Here is a 19950-nt window from a genome sequence, read left to right as displayed (position 1 = left end):
CTGTCTCCAGCAGATGGTAGATGTATAAAACCAATAAGACTCACTTATATTTGTATACTGTGGAGACAGCCAACTTTAAATCTTAGAAAAAATCTCTGTACAACCACATGCGAGATAACATCACATTTAAACTCCCCAAATGAGCAGTGATATAGCCTGATACCAGACCTCATACCATGGCATAGTAAGTAATGCTAATTTAGCATATATTGAATCTGCCAGTATGTATAATCATAGGTCTTTAACATTTAACATTTTCTTTTCATTTTTCTTGCTTCCGTGCAAACAACTTGTGAAAATTTGTGAAAAAATAAAAATTGCTTTAAAGAACGTGACTTGTTCCATTCATTTGATCAAGTTTTTGATCGTTTATATCTTATTTAATCAGCACTTAGCTTTAGTAATGGTAGTGAAGAAACGCCATATTTTTCTTCAGAGGCTAGTATGGAAAAGCCCGACACTGGATCCGTGTTTCGGCGCGTGCCTTCGTCGGGGGCCGAAATAACTGTTAATGTAAAAGAATATGTATCAAACAACCTTAACCAAAAAATATCTTAAATACTTATCAATTGTAGTGGGAATTCAGCAGTACAACCATGATATTGGAGCGGCTGGAGGTGGCGGCTTCTGCCGGTACTACGTTTCTTCCACACAGGTGAAAGAGAACGCGCCATTTCTTTTAACCATTGACTGACCAATCATCGTGTGCTACGTGAATACTGACGTCCAAAAAAATCTGCAGGCATTTAAACCAAAGAGAACCATTCGACCGAAAGATTGAGTCCCATAGGCTGTATTGTATTAAGTTTAAAGATCCATTGCTGTTCTCTGATATTTAATAATTTTTGTGGATCACCTCCCCTCCCTGATAGTTGGATCACATCTATCACCCTCCATCTCAAATCCACAAAATGGTGTTGTTTTAAAAGGCAGTGTGCTACAATTGGAGCTTGTAATTTACCAGTTTGTAGACAACTTTTATGCTCAATAAGTCTAGTCCGTATTAAACGTTTGGTCCGACCAACATAAAATAAATCACAGGGACATTTGATGATATATATCACGTGTGAAGACTGACAATTCGAATGAGTTCTTGCCGACCATTTTCTTCCTTGGGAATCCGTCCAATCTGGACCTGCTAAAGTAGTCGTACAAAAAGATTGGACGGATTGGACGGATTCCCAAGGAAGAAAATGGACGGATTCCCAAGGAAGAAAATGGACGGATTCCCAAGGAAGAAAATGGTCGGCAAGAACTCATTCGAATTGTCAGTCTTCACACGTGATATATATCATCAAATGTCCCTGTGATTTATTTTATGTTGGTCGGACCAAACGTTTAATACGGACTAGACTTATTGAGCATAAAAGTTGTCTACAAACTGGTAAATTACAAGCTCCAATTGTAGCACACTGCCTTTTAAAACAACACCATTTTGTGGATTTGAGATGGAGGGTGATAGATGTGATCCAACTATCAGGGAGGGGAGGTGATCCACAAAAATTATTAAATATCAGAGAACAGCAATGGATCTTTAAACTTAATACAATACAGCCTATGGGACTCAATCTTTCGGTCGAATGGTTCTCTTTGGTTTAAATGCCTGCAGATTTTTTTGGACGTCAGTATTCACGTAGCACACGATGATTGGTCAGTCAATGGTTAAAAGAAATGGCGCGTTCTCTTTCACCTGTGTGGAAGAAACGTAGTACCGGCAGAAGCCGCCACCTCCAGCCGCTCCAATATCATGGTTGTACTGCTGAATTCCCACTACAATTGATAAGTATTTAAGATATTTTTTGGTTAAGGTTGTTTGATACATATTCTTTTACATTAACAGTTATTTCGGCCTCCGACGAAGGCACGCGCCGAAACACGGATCCAGTGTCGGGCTTTTCCATACTAGCCTCTGAAGAAAAATATGGCGTTTCTTCACTACCATTACTAAAGCTAAGTGCTGATTAAATAAGATATAAACGATCAAAAACTTGATCAAATGAATGGAACAAGTCACGTTCTTTAAAGCAATTTTTATTTTTTCACAAATTTTCACAAGTTGTTTGCACGGAAGCAAGAAAAATGAAAAGAAAATGTTAAATGTTAAAGACCTATGATTATACATACTGGCAGATTCAATATATGCTAAATTAGCATTACTTACTATGCCATGGTATGAGGTCTGGTATCAGGCTATATCACTGCTCATTTGGGGAGTTTAAATGTGATGTTATCTCGCATGTGGTTGTACAGAGATTTTTTCTAAGATGTATAAAACCTACAGACTGAGAAAAATAAATAAATAAATAAATAAAAGGAACAGAGAAGATGATTTTCCTAGTCCTACCAGGGGGTGGTTAGGTCCTGGTGGGCCCATCCACCCTGGTTTGAGGCGGACGAGCAGAGGGTAGGTGACCTTTTTGTTAGCTCAGTCCAGAGTTCTATAGGGGCGAACATCTGATGGTCCAGATCCCTCCCCTTCACGAAGCAGCAGCCTGGAATCCTTTGATAGCCCTGCTGATGCAAGTCCAGTGTTCAAGGAAGTATTCCCTTTATGTTTCTTGCTTGCCTGTAACATTAAAGTTTTAAGAAAGACAAAGAAGTTAAAGTTAGTTTAAACAAACAAACACACAAGGCAGTTTATTAGGCAACATGTTGAGGGAGGGGTGGAAAGAGAGTGTCCAAAGCAGAAGAGAGAATAGTATGGTAAGAAGAAACCGCCTTGTCAACAGTTTCTGACAAAATTGTGAAGGAGAGGAAAAATGCGGCCATAGTGAAGAGGATGCGAGTCAGTAACCTAGAAATTCCTAAACGTGTTGGTGGTAACAGGACAAGACTGTGGGGAAGGGAGGTTAAATGTGAAGTTTATCAGATAATAGAATGGGGAAGAGCAGAAGTAGAGTCCTCTGAGAGGGCACAATTGAAAGAAAGGATTAGCTCAAGGCAGAGACCATGCTGGTGAGTGGGGTAGGTAGAGCATAATTGGAGGATAAATGAGAACGTTATAAGGCAAGAAACTTTGAAACATAAGAGTCAGAGGGATCATTGGGGTGGAAGTTGGTCCTCAAAAGTAAAGGAAGGAGAAGGTAAGACGAGAAAAAGGAAAAGCCAGGAGTCAGTCGGTGAGAAGAAGTAGGAGGGGGGGCTTATTAGAGTGTTAATAAATGACACCTGACGGCATCATGGAGTGAATACATGGATGGAGTGGGCTTCAAAGAAAGAAAATGAGTGAGACTAAGGAGGAAGGTGGGGTCGAGAGAGTGGCAGCCTGATACCAGCCCTGCAGCTTACTGCTGATATTGTACATAAACATTTTAGCCACAAACCTATCCTGAATAATTCATCTACACATTGTTTATTCTAATAGAAGGAAGAAAGGAAAAGATGGAGAGGTGTGATTTATTTATTTTAAAAAATTTGATACCGCACAAAGCCAAAGCCACCAAGGTGGTTTATAGTAATACACATACATAATTACAGTAAAACAAATAGCTGTACATTATCAGTACATTTATGATTTAAATTTACCTTATTTATAATTTACATTTATACACCGGATATCCAATAACTGCTCTAAGTGAAATTACAGAATGCACAACAATTAAAAATAACATAAAACAAACAGCACAAATACAAGCAGCTTAGTTTTCATATATAACAAATAAACCTAGCACCATTTGTTTTTAATTGTAGTTCTGATTTACTTTTTCTTTATATTTGCAGTAGCTCCGAAGGTCGGCCATTCCGTCTTGGCACGGGAGCAAACATGGAGAAGGTTGTAAAGATGGATCGAGACATGACCAAAGTAATTGACGTTTTGGGGTTAACATGAGGCCTAATGAAATAAGTTTTGCAATAAGTATGTGGAAAAGCTTGTTTAAACTTTGCCCAGAGGCTTTTAAGAAAACTTGCTATTCTCATGAGAGCCTTACATAATTAAGAGGACTTAAAAATCAATTTTCCAGTCAAGTGAAATGCATTCAGTTTAAACTTTAAGGGCTAGATTGAGAACTTGAATTTGGGTACATGTTGTCTGCATAGAGTTGTAGAGAAGAAAAGCCTGCATTGTTTAACGTAACATAGTAATGACGGCAGAAAAAGACCAAAATGGTCCATCCAGTCTGCCCAGCAAGCCTCCCAAGGCAGTCACCGCTGCTCCGTGCAGACTACCCCCAACGTTTCTGTTAAAGGCAGCACCTGCCGCTCCATGCCGGTTAAGCTTTTTTATTTATTCCCATCCTCTAGCCTTTAGGGTTCCCTTTGAAATCCTTCACAATTTTAGTCTTCACCACTTCCTCCGGAAGGGCATTCCAGGCATCCACCACCCTCTCCGTGAAGAAATATTTCCTGACATTGGTTCTGAGTCTTCCTCCCTGGAGTTTCAAATCGTGACCCCTAGATCTACTAAATTGTTTCTAATGGAAAAGGTTTGTTGACGACCATGGATCATTAAAACCTTTCAGGTATCTGAAGGTCTGTATCATATCACCCCTGCTCCTCCTCTCCTCCATGGTATACATATTCAGGTTCTTCAACCTCTCCTCATAAGTCATTCGATGGAGACCACCCACCATTTTGGTCGCGTGATGGTTAACGTGATGGGCCAATGCAGGTTTTTCCAGCACCTAAAGTACCTCAGTACAGTTCTTATGCACCCAGATAAAGGAATTGTGAAGGTTACAGTCTGTTCGCTGGTCATTCCTCTCATTCACTTTGCCAACATAGGTTCTAATGAGACCGTAGCCCTTAGGTCCTAAAGATCACCTATTTGGAGATCCTGATCTGCTTTGTAGTAGTGGTCTTTTACCTTCCTTTTTATTCCATCCATTTCTAATTATGGTTTTCCTATAAAACAGGAGTATATTTTAAACATTGACAGTGAACCCTTTTGAACTTACAATAGAGAGGGGGGAGGGAGGTGTCACATGACTCCTAAAGAATAGTATTATCTTTGGTTTGAGTGAGCGAGAGGCATTTATGTTAATGTATTGTGCAGGGTGGCTGTTGTGAAGTTATCACAGAGGAGGCTACAGCAGCTCTTCGGAAAGCCACCAAATGGGCTCAGTCGGGCTTAATTGTCAGTGTTGGGCCTCCAGTAGAGACTGCCATTCCAGAAACAGCGAGTGGGTTGTCAACTGGAGACAAAAAGAAGACTGCCCAGACCTCAGTTTGCAGAGAGAGGAATTCCGAACTTGCCAGGTAACAACTACTGAAGGTGGCTACATCCCTTTCAGGGAATCTCAAATGTTTGTTTTCCTTGAAAAATTTCTACCAGCTGCTAGTTGGACTGTCATTTCAAGAGAATGAGGCAGGTTATTTTCAAGGAAACTGCCTTCTAGTTGAATGAATTGGATTATACATTTAAGTATTAAATGGAATCTTGAAAGTTTCAAATCTTATTTTATTAGATAGTTATGTTGTTGCCTAAATGCATGTGATCATAGTCTGAGTGGACAGCAGTTCTTTAATGTTTAAATTGTTTAATGAATGAAACCATGATACAAATCAACAATTGTGCAATGCATGGTGTTTCTGCTGTGCATTTACACACACATTTTGCAGACATTTTCTGCCCAAGTGACTTGAGATACAACAGCTGAAAATGGAAAACCAACCCTCCCCCCTTGCCCCCTCCTGCCCTACCAAGCAACTAACAACAGTTCTTTAAAAGCCGAACATATTCTTTTCATCCTTAATCCTATTTTCCCTGTACGTACCCGGATCCGTCCAGGACAGCTGGGTTTTGCCTCCCCTCCAGCAGATGGAGACAGAAAAAGACTTTGCGGACTCTGTCCTATACCCCTGAGGTGCCACCTAGTGTCTGCCTGTATTTTTCTTCCTTAATCCTATTATTTACCATTACTGCATTGTTTTTCTTCTGCTTTGTCATTTAGAGTTTATTTTCTTATTCATGTTAAAGGGGCAAATTATAATTTCTCAACCAGGGCTGATTGCCTAGTTTTACTTTGTAAAAGATAGTTGAAGCTACTTTGGATTCAAACCCTGCACGTGATAACGTTTCTTTCTGAAATATGCAGGACTGATCCTGTCCGGCCATTTATCAGTGGTCATGTGGCAAACAGCATGGCAGCAGAAGTGATTGCTTTACTTCATAGCTTGCTGATGGCACCAGAATCAAATGCAGCTCAGATATGGACAACCACTGCAGAAAAAGTAAGTAAAAAGCCTGTTTTTATTTATTTATTTCTCTGTACCCTATGCTGGGTTAGCATTAATGCCAGAAAAACACATTTTCTAATGAAAAACAAGGCAAATATGTATATCTGAGCAGTGTTAATACTGTTGAAAAATAAATGCTTGTATAGCATTGATTACTTGAGCAATAAAGTAATCACTTGCAGATTACCAATTACCTTTTCTTGAATGTTCTTACGAATTACTTCTAGATTGTTAGTACCAGAAACAGCTTGTCTTCATGAGGGCTTGTTTGTAATATTTATTTACTTTTCTCACACATTCATGGGAAGGCACATATAAAAATAATAAAACAATCATATTATACAAATCAGGATAATCATTAAAACACAATAACTAATCAGTATCAGCAGATTAACATCTGAGGAACATAGAAGTTCACCAGCAAACATAAAATCAGAGGAGTAACATTCACAAAAAACACAAGAATACAAGCCATAACCGTAAAATGGTGGACCATCTATCTCTCTAGAAGAAACTCATCATTATAAACAGAAATAACTGGCTAAGATTAAACAGGTCAAGGGAAAGGTTATGACTCCACACCTGCCAAAGGACAACTTTCTCCTTCCCTACTCCCAAAAAAAGAATTCTACTAGGAGAAAACTCCACCTCTGGGAAACATCCCCAACCCTACCCTTACAGGAGTCCTCCAAGATTCAGGATGATTTAGTAAGCAGCAACTCCCAAGAACTGAAAATCATAAGGAAAGACCCTTTGAAAAGTTAGGTCTACTGAGCTTTTATTATCAAATATCACTAATGGGGGAAGTAACAAAAAGGAGCATTTTGTTCCTAAAAGTCATCTAACTGCTTATGTTAATTACCTTTCTAAAAATCGATCCCCTAATACAGCCTATTACTAAGTAACTTTTAATCTGATTACATTGGGAAAGAGGCACTCAGGGAAGAAAATGCCATAGCAGAAAAACTAAAACCTGAATTTTGGAAGCATTGTGTGCATAAAATTTGGGGGTTACGCACGTGACCGGGCCCTGCGCGTGCTGCGGGCATTTTCGAAAGGGCCCAGCCACATTCGAAACCCCCGATATGCGCAGAAGTGCCGGGCCAAAGAAAAGGGGCGGTGCGGGGGTGCGTTCGGGGCAGGGCGGAGGCAGGCTGGGACAGCGTCAATAGATGCTCTCCTGGGGAAGCGCGCCAGCAGCTGACCGGTGCGGAGTTTACTTCTGCTCTGGAGAAGCAGTATGTACCAAAACAAACAAACTGGGGATAGGTAGGGTAGGTTTAGGGGTCAGGGAAGAGAGGGGAAAAGATAGGAAGGTAGGGTTAAGGTTAGGGAAGTTCCCTCCCAGTCCGCTCCTTAATTGGAGTGGACTGGGAGGGAACTGGTCTAGGCCCAATCTCATCGCCGCACATATTTTTCTAAAATTCCTCCTCGCACTGAGGAGGCCGTGTGCATGGACATGAAAATCCTGCGCACAATGTATGCACAGGAATTGTATTTTATAACATGTGCACGCCAACGCATGCATGTTATAAAATAGCCGTGTCCATGTGCGTGCACATAGGTCGTAAAATCGATCCCTTAATGAATTATTTACTCAAGAAAGTGTTGGGGAGATACTTACACTGGAAACATGCTTTTGAGAGCGATTCAGAGGAACTAAATCACGGTGAACCGGGAAATTGTTTTAGAGCAAATTGTCAAACTAAATAGTAATAAATCACCGGAACCAGATGGTTATCACCCTAGAGTTCTGAAAGAAAGAAAAAAAAAGAAATTGCAGGCTTATTTCTAATAATCTGTAACTTCTCATTCAAATCAATTGTGATACATGAGGATTAGAGGTTGGCCAATGTAGTGCTCACTTTCTAAACGGGTTCCAGAGGTGATCTGGGAAACTACAGATTGTTGAGCCTTTAGTCAGTGTTGGGCAAAATGGTAAAAGCTATTCCCTGTACGTACCCGGATCAGTCCAGATTTCTGGGTTTATGCTTCCCTGCCAGCAGATGGAATCAGAGAAAGTTTCACTGACACTGCCTCATAAACCCCAGTGCCACCTGCAGTTCCTCAGTATTTCTCTGTCTCCAGCAGATGGCAGAGGGTATTAAACCTGCAGTTCTGAAGTTTTTGACTAACTTTTTACTTTTGAGTCTTCCTCCCAGGGGTTTCTTTCTTTATTTCTTTTTAAGGACTCCTTTTTGGGTTCTAACTCGTTTGGTTGAGGCGGATGAGCCGGTGGTTGTCACCCTTTTGTGAGCTCGTCTGTGCGCTCGTGGGGTGTAAATATGGTTGTCCAGATCCCTCCCCGCCACGAGGCCATTGCGGCGGTTGCAGGCTCCATCGGGGTTTCTTCCCCTGACTCTCAGATTTCTCGTAGGGGTTTAGTCTCATAGCTGAAGTAAAGTTTTTGTTTAAAAAAAAAAAAAAAAGGCCTCTCAGTCTTTTGGCAGCAAGACATCACTAAAGTGTGGGTGATTTTCTACTCTCCTGGTAGCGGTAAGAGGGGCTGTTTTTTCCCATGGGATCGCTTTTTGTAGCTTTTTGGTGTTTTTTTCCCTTGGGTTCTCCATGTGGTTCCTTCCCTCTTGAGATGACCCGCAGGGCCTCGTGTTGCTCATGTGGTTCGTCCCAATTGTGTCTCAATTGGGGTGGGTTTTGTGCAGGCTGTGCTGAGGGAGGGCTCCTCCAGGGGCCTTCCAGCCGCAAAGCAACGGCAGAAGTCTAGCAATTTAGGGCAGCGGTCGGGATGTTGCCTTCGGCCCGTATGGTGCAGGAGTGGCGGCCATTTTGGATTTTTCTGCAACTGCTCCCACGCCGTTGGGGAGAGTGGTGGATTGTCCTCCCTGCTTGTCTCCAGCCCAGTTGGATTTGGGAGATGACTGGGGGGGGGGGGGCTGGAGGGGGAGGACAACCTATTGCTCCGATTCCTGCTGCGGGCCCAGGTGGGGCTGGAGCAGGGACTTCATTTTTCCCCTGAGTTTATTTCATTACTTCACGAGGCCTATTTAGCCAGGCAAAGGGTGCCGGTGGGAATCCCACAGGCCCAGCCTCAGCCCACCCAGCCCGTTGGGTTGGCCGAGGCTCGCTCTGGTTCTGGTGCTGGCACCTCGGGCAGACCATGGGTGTCTCCGGTTCAGCGACTTCTCGGTCCTCCTTTGGGGGGTCATTTGGACAGGGATGAATTGGAGGAGGCCGATGAGACCCCCAGAGACACCATGGATGACTCTGGTCAGGGGCCTCAGAGGATTCAGGTGGACCCAGTTGATCCCGCTCCAGGGTGATGACCAGATTTTTTTCCATCCCCAGAGCAGATGACCCCAAGATGGTCCACCTTTTTAATCGTGAGGAGCTGATACCCTGTTTCCCTTGGCCTTACAGGTTTTGGGGGTCAAAGATGCCCCAGGGCGACCAGGATTTGGAGGGAGTGGACCCAGTCCTGGATGGGATAAGTGCTCCTCTGTCGTCCTTCCCGTACCACAAGGCAGTTAAGAGGCTTGTGGAAGCTGAGTGGTGGTCGCCGGATGCATTCCTAAAGGTTGCTAGGAGCATGGGGAGGCTCTATCCTCTTCCGAAGCAGGATTTGGAACTTTTTTCTATCCCTAAGATCGATGTGGCGGTCTTGGCAGTCACTAAGAGGACTACGATTCCTGTGGTAGGTTCCACGGTGTTAAAGGATGTGCAGGATCATAAGTTGGAGGTGCACCTCAATCGCATTTTTGAAGTCTCAGCTTTGAGTTTTGAGAGCGGCGATTTGTACCAGCTTCATGGAGCATGCATGTCTTCACTGGGTTCAACAGTTGCAGGAGTCCCTGCCAAAGCCTGGAAAGGACTTGGACAGGGCTGAGCGAATTGAGACTGCAGTGGCTTATGGGGCGGTGCTCTGTATGATTTGGTTTGTACTTCCTCTCGTGTAATGGCTTCGGTGGTGGCGACGAGAAGGCTACTCTGGTTGCGAAACTGTGCGGCGGATGTTTCCTCCATGGTTCAGTTAGGTTCATTGCCTTTCAAGGGTAAGCTTTTGTTTGATGAAGGTCTTGAGCACCTGATACAGTCTATTGGAGATAATAAGGCCCCCCACCTGCCCGAGGAAAACCTAAAGCCAAGTGTTTTTTCCAGGTGCGGTCTCCGTTTCGTTCCGATAGATGGTCTCTGCCCTTCAGGGTTGTTCCGGGAGCTCAGAGACCAGTTTTCTCTCGGGGTCGGCCCTGGGAGGACAGTCTTTTCGGGGGGGCCCAGAGATCGTTTCGTGGAGCCCCTGGAGGTGCTGCGGCCGGAGGTAAGACCTCACAATGAGGCGAGGCCGGTCCACTCCATTGTTCCTTTTATCGGAGATCGCTTATCTCAATTTTACAACAAGTGGGCCAGGATTGCATAGGACCAGTGGGCCCTCAGTGTGATAAGAAAAGGCTACGTTTTAGAATTTGCTCGTCCAGTGCACGACCTGTTTCTTATTTCCCCCTTCGGTCCAATTGGGCAAAATAGTAAAAGCTATTCTGAAGAATAAAATTACTGACCAAATGGATAAACATAGACTAATGGGACAGAGCCAACATGGATTTAGCAAAGGAAGTTTTACATATCTGTTAGATTTTTGTTTTGAAGGGCTTAACAAACGTGTGGCCAAGGGTGAGTGTTAATATAGTGTATCTGGATTTTCAGAAGGTGTTTGACAAAGTCCCTCATGAGAGAATCATCAGGAAATTAAAAGTCATGGGATAGGGGGATAATCTATTGTGAATTAGTAATGGGTTAAAGGATAGGAAATGGAGAGTAGGACTTGAATGGTCATTTCTCTTAATGGAGAAAGATAAATAGTGACATGTCTCTGAGATCTTTACTGGGACTGGTATTCATTAATATTTTTATAAATAATTTGGGAAAGGGAGTGATGAGTGAGATGATTAGATTTGCAGATGGCACAAAAATTCTGCATGGCACTGGTTCCAGGCATCTGCCGTGTTGCCCCCGAAGGTGCCCCGTGGAGACCAGGCCTCGCCCTTGGTTGCACCCGGGAGTCCTGGGCATTCCTCACCGATGCCCATGTCAGTACTGGGCACTGATCCCCCTCATTTTGAGGGCGATCCGGTGGCACCTGCTCCTTCTCCACCTGCCCTACCCACGGCGTCCTTCGAGGAAGAGCTGGATCGGAGGATTCACTTGGCGATGCTCCGAGCTTAAATTCACTCGCCCGCTCTGGAACTTGTTTATGGTTTCCCCCTGCACTCCAGGCTGCAAGAGAAAGTTGGTTCAAGGAACCGTGGATTGATTATGAAAGCTGGAAGCCATACTTCCCGTTCCTCTGGGGGAACAAAGGACGGGAAGGTAGTCCATTTACTTTGTGGTCCTGAAGAAGGAAGGGACCTTCCGTCCAATTTTAGATCTGAAAACGGTGAATGTGGCTCTCATGTTTCCTTGTTTCCACATGGAGACTCTGCGGTCAGTGATTGCAGCAGTGCGCAAGGGAGAATTCCTGGCTTCTCTAGACTTGACCGAAGCATATCTGCACATTCCAATACGCCCAGATCACCAGCAGTTTCTGCACTTCATGGTTCTCGGGAAACATTATCAGTTTTGTGCCTTCCATTCGGGCTGGCCACTGCGCTGCACATTTTTACCAAGGTGATGGTTGTGGTGGCAGCAACGCTCAGGAAGAAGGGCATCTTGGTTCATCCATATCTGGATGACTGGCTCATTTGAGCGAAATTGGAAGTCCTGGGGGCTCAGACGATGTCTCAGGTCTTGGAGCAGCTGTGGTCTTTGGGCTGGGTAGTGAATTTGACGAACAGTCATCTCACCCTGTCTCAAATTTTGGAGTTCTTGGAAGCACGTTTTGACACCATTGGCTCCACATGCTAAAGACCTGCGATGCTTGGATGTAAAATGGGCTTTCTTGCGTTACCTCAAAGTCACTAATAACTTTAGGTTTCTGACTATCTTTTTGTGTGTGGAGTGGCCCGAAGAAGGGGCAGAAGGCTTCAAAGTCTATGATAGCCCGATGGTTGAGGGAAGCGATAAGCTCAGCTTATATCTGTAAAGGACGCCCTGTCCCGGTGGGATTAAGGGCTCATTCAGTTTGATCTTGGGCGACTTCTTGGGCCGAGTGCTAGCTGGTATCGCCACAGGAAATTTGATGGGCAGATACTTGGAAGTCACCGCACGCTTTCGCCAGACATTATCGGTTGGAGGCCCCAGAGGCCATGGGCTTTGGTGAGAGTGTTCTATGGGCATCTTGCAGTCCCACCCTATTTAGGGAAGCTTGGGTACATCCCAGGAGTCTGGCCTGATCCGGGCATGAAAATTGGTTCTTACCTGCTAATTTTCGTTCCTGGAATACTACGGATCAGTCCAGACAGCTGTCCTGTGTGGGGGGAGAGTCTGCTTATTCTTCTGGTCATGGATCTATTGTATATAGGCTGCAGCGCTACTACAGATTTCAAGTTTGTTCTCCTGGTTAGGAGTTATGAAGTAAAGAGTTTTCTTTCAAGGCGGGGTTTATCCTCTTTCCCCTTGCTCATTTTGTTGTAAATTATTTGTATGTTTAATAGGATTGTTGTGGGATTAATCTTAGCTTGGATACAGATCAATACTGAGTGACTGTAGGTGGCATTCTGTGTTATATGCCAGTGCCAGTGAAACTTTCTCTGTCTACATCTACTGGAAGGGAGGCATAATCCCAGGAGTCTAGACTGATCTGTTGTATTCCAGGACCAAAAATTAGCAGGTAAGAACCAGTTTTCCTTTTGTTAAAACCTTCCTCATTCCTTGCCTCCCTTTTGAATTTTTAGGTTCTGTCTCGAGCGTTGATGTACATCCCTCAGCTAGGAAAGTATGCAGAGAGTATCCTGGAAAATGGCAGCAGTAGCGGCAGGAAACTTGCTAAGTTACAAGGGATTGCACGGCAGGCTGTCGCTGCATTGTGCGCTCTTGGTGGATTCAAAGAGACAATTAAAATAGGCTCAGAAGTTCAGGTAACCCTCAGTTTTCTTTTTTTGTTATATTGTAATCTTTTGACAATCAAAAGTGCAATCTGCTGAGAAATTTTTACAAAAGTACCGTATATGGGAGAAAAAACCTTGGGGCCTGATCCCTTGGGAAGAGTAGGTGGTAGAGGCGACATCAGATTCTAGCCATGCTTGGGACTGATATGGAGGGCAGGGGTAGGAAAAGGGTTGAAAGTTCAGGTAAAAGATAATGGGGGATGGGAAGCCGGTGTTGGATTGCATATGGGATTTTGTGTTCCTCTTCCCAAAGTTGAAGATTCACAAGTGGACAGACTTGACTAGCCAGTTTGGTCTTTTTCTGCCGTCATTTACGATGTTACTATGATTTTGGGTAGGAACAGGTGCTTTGTGTAGCCAGATCCCATTATACTGCCATTCGGATGGACTAGGCTAATATGTTCAGCTGCATAAGACAAATGAAATCACGCCCTTAGTGAAATGCGTTCTATGTCGCTCTTACTCTTTGAATAATTATCATTGATCGCAAAGCCCTATTTTTGTGCCTATTGCATCAAAGCATGGTGCTTGGTATGCAAGGTAGATCAGACTTTGATTTCTTAGAAGCACAGTATATAGAAGTGGTAGCCTTTTTAGTATTTATAATCCAGGTTTAACCCCTTTTCATTTCAGGTTTTAGGTAGAGGAATATCTGGCAGCATTGGAGTGGTGGCATCTATTAATGAACAGGAAGGTATTGCAACAGTCAGATTTCCCTCTGTAGACTGTAGAAAGACCTCCAAAGCATCAGACACATTGACTATTCCATTATCTAGGCTCTGTGTTCCCAGATCCGAGGTAAGGTTGTTTCTTAAAAAAAAAAAACCAACAAACACCCCCCCCCACACACACAAACCATGAAGTATTGATTTGAATAGAAGTTCCTGCAGTAGAGAGGGCTTTATCACCAAGTAGCTACTTAAATCAAGTTGAAAGCAGTTGCTCTTATGATAAATTCATCTACTAAAGGTGACTGTCACTTTCAGAAAATGAAATATACTTGAATAAAAGCAAGCCAAATCTGTGTTCCCTCTGTATGACAAATACATTTCTCAACAAATCTTGGCCTGTCTGCCAAAGTAACACACTATTAAAGCTGTTAATTTCTGATACCGTTTAACAATTCCTCTGTATAAGACATGTATTGGCCCCCCATTTCGGTTTGTTATAAAGAGGGTGCACGGCTGGAGTAATTAAGTCGTTGTAGCATGAAATTACCCAAACAATGAGGCTAAGTAGTAAATTCTATATCTCAAAACTTCATATTTTAATTCCTTTCAACACAGAGAATCAAAAAATGTGCTTTATCTTGTTAGTGTCTTTCATGCTTTCCTGGAATCATTGCTGAAAATCTCAGTTAGTGTTCAGATCTTTCTTTTCTTTTAAGTGGTTGATGCAGTGTTTATGGTGGTTACTCCTTGAGAAGGTATAATTTTGGAGGTGTGTGTATATAGATATAGATGGATGTAGATAGATGTATACATATGTTATATACATTTTACATAATTCCAAAAGACGTGTCTCTAGCTTTTAATTTTTGTCATCTTTTGTTTTCTTATTTCATTCCTGTTTTATAATGAATTCTGTGCAAACTTGTCTGAGCCCCTTCCCTCACAGCCGATTGCCTGACATGAACATTTTATTTTCTAAAATTGTGTATTAACTTAAAAACCAGCTTCAATTTTTTAAGATTGCCATTGTTTAGGGATCAGCAAAATTAATGGTAACGGACATTTCCCTGTAAATACCCAGGAAATTCATTTGCTTAGAATATGAGGAAAGAAGTTCTTTATTTCCAGTTTGTTTGTTTTTTTTATTACAAAAAGGAAATCTATTGCCTCTTGTTTTCATTCCCTTGTTCTTTCAAGCTAGATGGCTCTCTTTTTGACTGCAAGCACTGCTAGTAATTAGGATCATATTTTGAACTCTTTGTTTTAGATAGCAAAAACTTTGTAAAGCACCATCAAAACCATTTCTAGTAGCCACCTTTAGAAGAAAACTGAGCCAGTTATTCTGTGCCATGTTTAAAAAGTCAGCTTTGAACACCTGTCTCAGATTATTTACATTTATATTTGTCATTAACGTTTGAAGTTGTTTGGCCTGCTTTGTATAGACATGCGTCAAGTGACATCACATACGTTACTACATGACCTAGCTAGATAACTGGGTATCATTTGTGACATAACCATTATAAACCATATAAACATATGTGAGAGAATTTATGGGGTGTGAGGAAACTGCAACACAGCAGCTTAATTATTTAGTGTGTAATTTAAAAATAGCATAGTTCATGTTGATTCAGAAATAGCAATAAGCACAATTCCTAGAAAATATAGTTGATACTAAAACTGTTGCTGATCCCTATCGATGGTATCGTATTTCATTGCAGAGGGATGTTTGCATGAACGTTTACATTCAAATAATGCAAAATCTCATACCATGGCACTTAAGAATGTTTCCATAGCATGTTGGATTGATTTTATTATTTTTTTGGTTTGTTTGCAATTTTGTGTGCCTGTGTACTGTTTTAATTTTATAGTACAAAGTAAAAATTAACACCAGGTAATAAAACACCCATATTTTCTTTTCAACTAACTACTTGAATTTAAATTTTTACCATGGCCCCACCACTTTGCTCAGGCATTGCCTCTTCATAAGCTGTCCATTACTGAGAAGGTAGTGCAGGCAGTCCAGTCCATGTTGCTTCCTCAGGAGGGAAGTCTGTCTATTCATACCTCACTTCCTGCAACAGGAGATGGCTCAACATCAGTAATGGCAGTGGTTCGACTCCTTGCAGAGATCAGAACAAGGTAAGATTTTTTTAATTTTTTTTTTTAGGGAAAAAGGGGTCTATGAAAATACGAGTATCATATATTACAGAAACAGTATGGTATAGGAAATACCATTTGGCAAAAGCATATTAAGAAACTGGCAGTTTTAATGTGCAGTTGGCATATTTCTTCAGTCTAGAACAGCGGTCTCAAACTTTGGTTCTTGAGGATCACAGACTAGTTGGATTATCAGGCTATCCCTCATGAACATACATGAGATTGATCTGCATACATTTCAGGTAGTGTGCATGCAAATTAATCTTATGCATTTTCATTAGAGAGATCCTGAAAACCCAACTGGTTTGCAACCCTCAAGGACAAGAGTTTGAGACATCTGGTCTAGAATTGTTTTGGTTTTTTTTAAGCATCCAGACAGATGAATCCAGAACCAGTGCGTTATGCGCCTTTTACCAGCAGACAGAGAAAGAGGAAAGCTGACATCACAGTATATATATCCCTACAGTGACAATAGGCAGCCAGTACTCGCCGTCCCCAGCAAATGGTGGATGCGCATCTCCCTACTAGGGGATTGCTTTAAAAAAAAAAAAAAAAAAGGAGAAAGAAGATTAACTATACGCACCGCTCTCCTGAGGTGATACCAAAAGGTCCTTCCTTCAGTTGAGTTTTTCCTGGGGTGATATCCATTCGATCCCTCCCCCAGTCGAGTGCCTTGGTCTGGCAGCTGGTTCCTGGTGTGGACTTAGCTGATGAGAGTTCCAGATGAAAGGCTAGCAGTTGAGTGCCTTGGTCCGGTAGCCGGCTCCCAGCATGGGCTTAACTGATGGGAGATCCAGCTGAAAGGCTTGCAGTTGCAGAAAGCAATGCATGGATGGTGATGAAGGCAGTAGCCCTCTCCCCCCGCAGCTGGAGCTGTTCTCAGATGGGACAGACTGATCTCAGGAAAGGTGTTCTTAGTGAGTAAGAGGGTAGAGAGCTTAAGGACTCCTCTCCTCTCTTCTTCTGGTCTCCAAAGCCTAGGTGCGCCGATCCAACTTATTTCCCACCTTTGTGGAGAGCTTGGGGATTGCAGCAGTCTGGCAGGTTGAGCGGCCTTTTTAGGCTAGGCCCCGATCTCAGGCTTTTCTGTGGCACTGCATGGAAGGCTGCAGCAGGGTTCGCGTGTTTTATTTTGCATATCTGCCACACATCTGGGCCTGTAGTCTGTTCGCGCCTGCGCATCCTGGTAGGTCGTCCACTTCGGGACCGCATACTTGGGCATCCAATTTTTGGGCGTCCAGAGATAGAAGTTCCTTTTTCTTGGGCATCCTTATTTTAGATGGATGCACAGTTCGATGCTCTGTTTTCAGATGCAGTGGATCTTGTTGATCGTGGATGCATATCATGGTGCCAATAATAAAGAAGCCTGGGTGCCTTACAGTGTGTGCTGCTTGCCATATTAGGGCATTGCACCCTGGTGTACCCTTTAAATTGTGTCAGTGCTGCCTGGAGGCTCGGGGGGAGTTCTCTGGCATTTTTTGCTGGGCCCGGCCCTTCCCTAAAATAGAGATAATGAGACTGGCGTGGGATGTGACAGAGGTTCACCTGGTTTTGAGACACCACACCCCCCCCCCCCCAATTGGATCTCCGCTTCCTTAGCCTTTGTGTGGGTTTGGCAAGTGTTTGAGGCTTGGTGAGAAGATCAAGGGGTTGAGGGAGGAGTCAAGATGGCCGCGGCTTGAGGACGCTGAGTCGTACTGCTCCGCCACCCACTATTTTTCCTTGAAATCTTTTAAGTTTGAATAAAGGATATTCCCTTCGAAATGCCCCATAAGCGGAAGGGCAAGGTGAGGGTCTACCCCCCAGACTCACCCGGCCCGGTGGGACAGCGGTATATCACCGACTTCGCAACCATCTCTCCATTGGTGGAGACCACGAGCGCCGCTGCGGGAGAACCGAGAGAAGCATCTCTCTCGCCAGGCAAAATCACCTTGAGCCCACCAGAACCCCGAGGTCCACTGTGCAGCTCTCCCCTCCGCATTATTGACGGAGCTGTACTCCCCGACGCAACGTTAGCCGGAAGAGATCAGCATGGAGGGTCCATTGATCAGGCGAGAGTTGGGGCTTCCCTACCACCCCTGTCTGAGGCTCAGGAAATTCCTGCGAGGAGTTCGGATGGTGCAGGAAATGAACCCCTGGAGACAACAAGAGAGAGATCACAGGAGGAGGTAGGAGAAAACACGCTTGACCCCTTGGAGTTTGTGAAACCAGCGGAAATTACACTAGAAGCCATATGGGATCTAATGGCTGTAATGGCCCATACCCTGAAGATTCAGTCCCAACAGTTGGGTAAATTTGAGAATAAATTGGATACCGAGGAAAAAGAACATTCTCAGAAAATTCAAGACCATTCTAACAGCATACAGGACTTGACTGTGAAATTAAATCAGACTCAGTCTCTCAATTCATCCATTATGAAGGATTGTATTATATCACAGACAAGACTAGAGTCTGAAGAAAATTATCTTCGGTATTTAAATGTTAGATTGGTCAATTTTCCAAAGGTTTTGGGAGAACCAGCCCTAGTGACTTTCAAACGTTTTGTAACTGAATCCCTCAAGATTGATATAGAAAATGTGCTTTCTGTAAAGAAATTATTCTTTCTAACACCTCGAAGGAATAGTTTACGGATTACCTCTGGAGAAAATAGGGATGATTTCAATAATTTAACACAGTATTTGGAAAACTCTAATATGGAAGTCACAGAAAGGGCAATTCTTTTTGTCCAGTTTTTCACAGAAGCAGAGAAAGGACAGCTGATGAAAGCATATTTCCAAAATATAAATAATGCATTTATGGGAGGAGTAGTGAGGGTCTATCCAGACCTCTCACGGCCCACTCAACAGCGTAGGAAAATGTTTATAGCTATGTGCCCTGAGGTTTTGGCTAAGGGAGCGAGTTTCCTTCTTCAATTTCCTTGTAAATGTTTTGTGAAATCAGCTGGTAATTTAATTATCTTTTTTTCTGCCTGAACAGTTGAGACATTTTCTGGATGGGGGGGAATAAGTTTGTGTTAATCGGCGGCAATATGATAGAGAGTTACAAGCCTGAATTTAGTAACTTATTATTTTCTTGAGCACCTCTCTGATTTTTCCCTATCTCCTCCCTCTTCAATTTCCAATGAAAAACATCTGAGAATGTTATGTTTTTTCTTTCTATTATATACATAAGGGAATGTATGTAAATTTCCTTGATAACTTTTTCTGTATTTCCACGCAAGGTTTGTTCCTTGTAATATATTTTTGAAAAAACTCATAAATAAAGAATTTAAAAAAAAAAGAAAATCAAGGGGTTCTTCCTCGTTCGGTTAAGATCCTGCTCATTTTGGAATTTTTGCAGGATGGATTGAATAATGGGTTGGTCTTTAATTCCTTAACGGTACAGGTAGTGGCTTTTGCCTGTTTCAAGGGTCAGGTGAATGGTGAATCCTTGTCTGCTCATCCAGATGTGGCCCATTTCTTGAAAGGAGTGAAACAATGCCCTTGTGGAGTCTTAATCTGGTTTTAGATTTCTTAGCAGGCCCTACATTTCAACCAATGAGTAACCTTTCCTTGTGGTTACTGACCTTGAAAACTGTGTTCTTGTGGCAGTTGTTCAATGTGTAGAATATACGAGCTGCAGGCTTTGTCTTGCTGGGATCTGTTCTGTCAGCGGCATACTGTTCCTTCCTTTTTTGCCAACGGTGTTGTCTGAATTCCCTTGAATCAGTCCATTTCCCTGCCATCTCTGGATAGGCAGAGAGATGCAGAGAAATATTGCCTGTTGCCACCCTTGGATGTTAAGGGACATATCTTGAGGTTTCTAGAACTCTCAGGAAGTCGGCTCGCCTATTTATTCTCCATGGTGGAAGAAAACAGGGCAAGCTGGCTTCATGGGCTACAATAGCTCGCTGGATTAAGAAGGTAGTCATGGCTGTATATGTAGCTGCTGAAAAGCCGCTGTCTACT

The 19950-nt window shown here is 43.0% G+C and overlaps 1 protein-coding gene across 6 annotated transcripts in view; it reads left to right on the top strand.

The window, feature by feature from the left end:
- The window catches only part of HECTD4 (HECT domain E3 ubiquitin protein ligase 4), a 541903-nt gene that overhangs the window by 318681 nt on the left and 203272 nt on the right, over positions 1 to 19950 (top strand). For all 6 annotated transcript variants that reach the window (XM_029571656.1, XM_029571654.1, XM_029571657.1 and 3 more), the window contains 6 exons: positions 3721 to 3802; positions 4994 to 5196; positions 6036 to 6171; positions 12963 to 13145; positions 13809 to 13973; positions 15816 to 15985. In XM_029571656.1, the coding sequence (XP_029427516.1) occupies positions 3721 to 3802; positions 4994 to 5196; positions 6036 to 6171; positions 12963 to 13145; positions 13809 to 13973; positions 15816 to 15985 (939 nt within the window). The remainder of the gene's footprint in view (positions 1 to 3720; positions 3803 to 4993; positions 5197 to 6035; positions 6172 to 12962; positions 13146 to 13808; positions 13974 to 15815; positions 15986 to 19950) is intronic.

Source organism: Rhinatrema bivittatum, chromosome 11 (genome assembly GCF_901001135.1).
Source record: "Rhinatrema bivittatum chromosome 11, aRhiBiv1.1, whole genome shotgun sequence".
NCBI classification, from domain to species: Eukaryota; Metazoa; Chordata; class Amphibia; order Gymnophiona; family Rhinatrematidae; genus Rhinatrema; species Rhinatrema bivittatum.
Note: the sequence above shows the minus strand (reverse complement) of the source record. Positions and strands in the feature narration are given on the sequence as shown.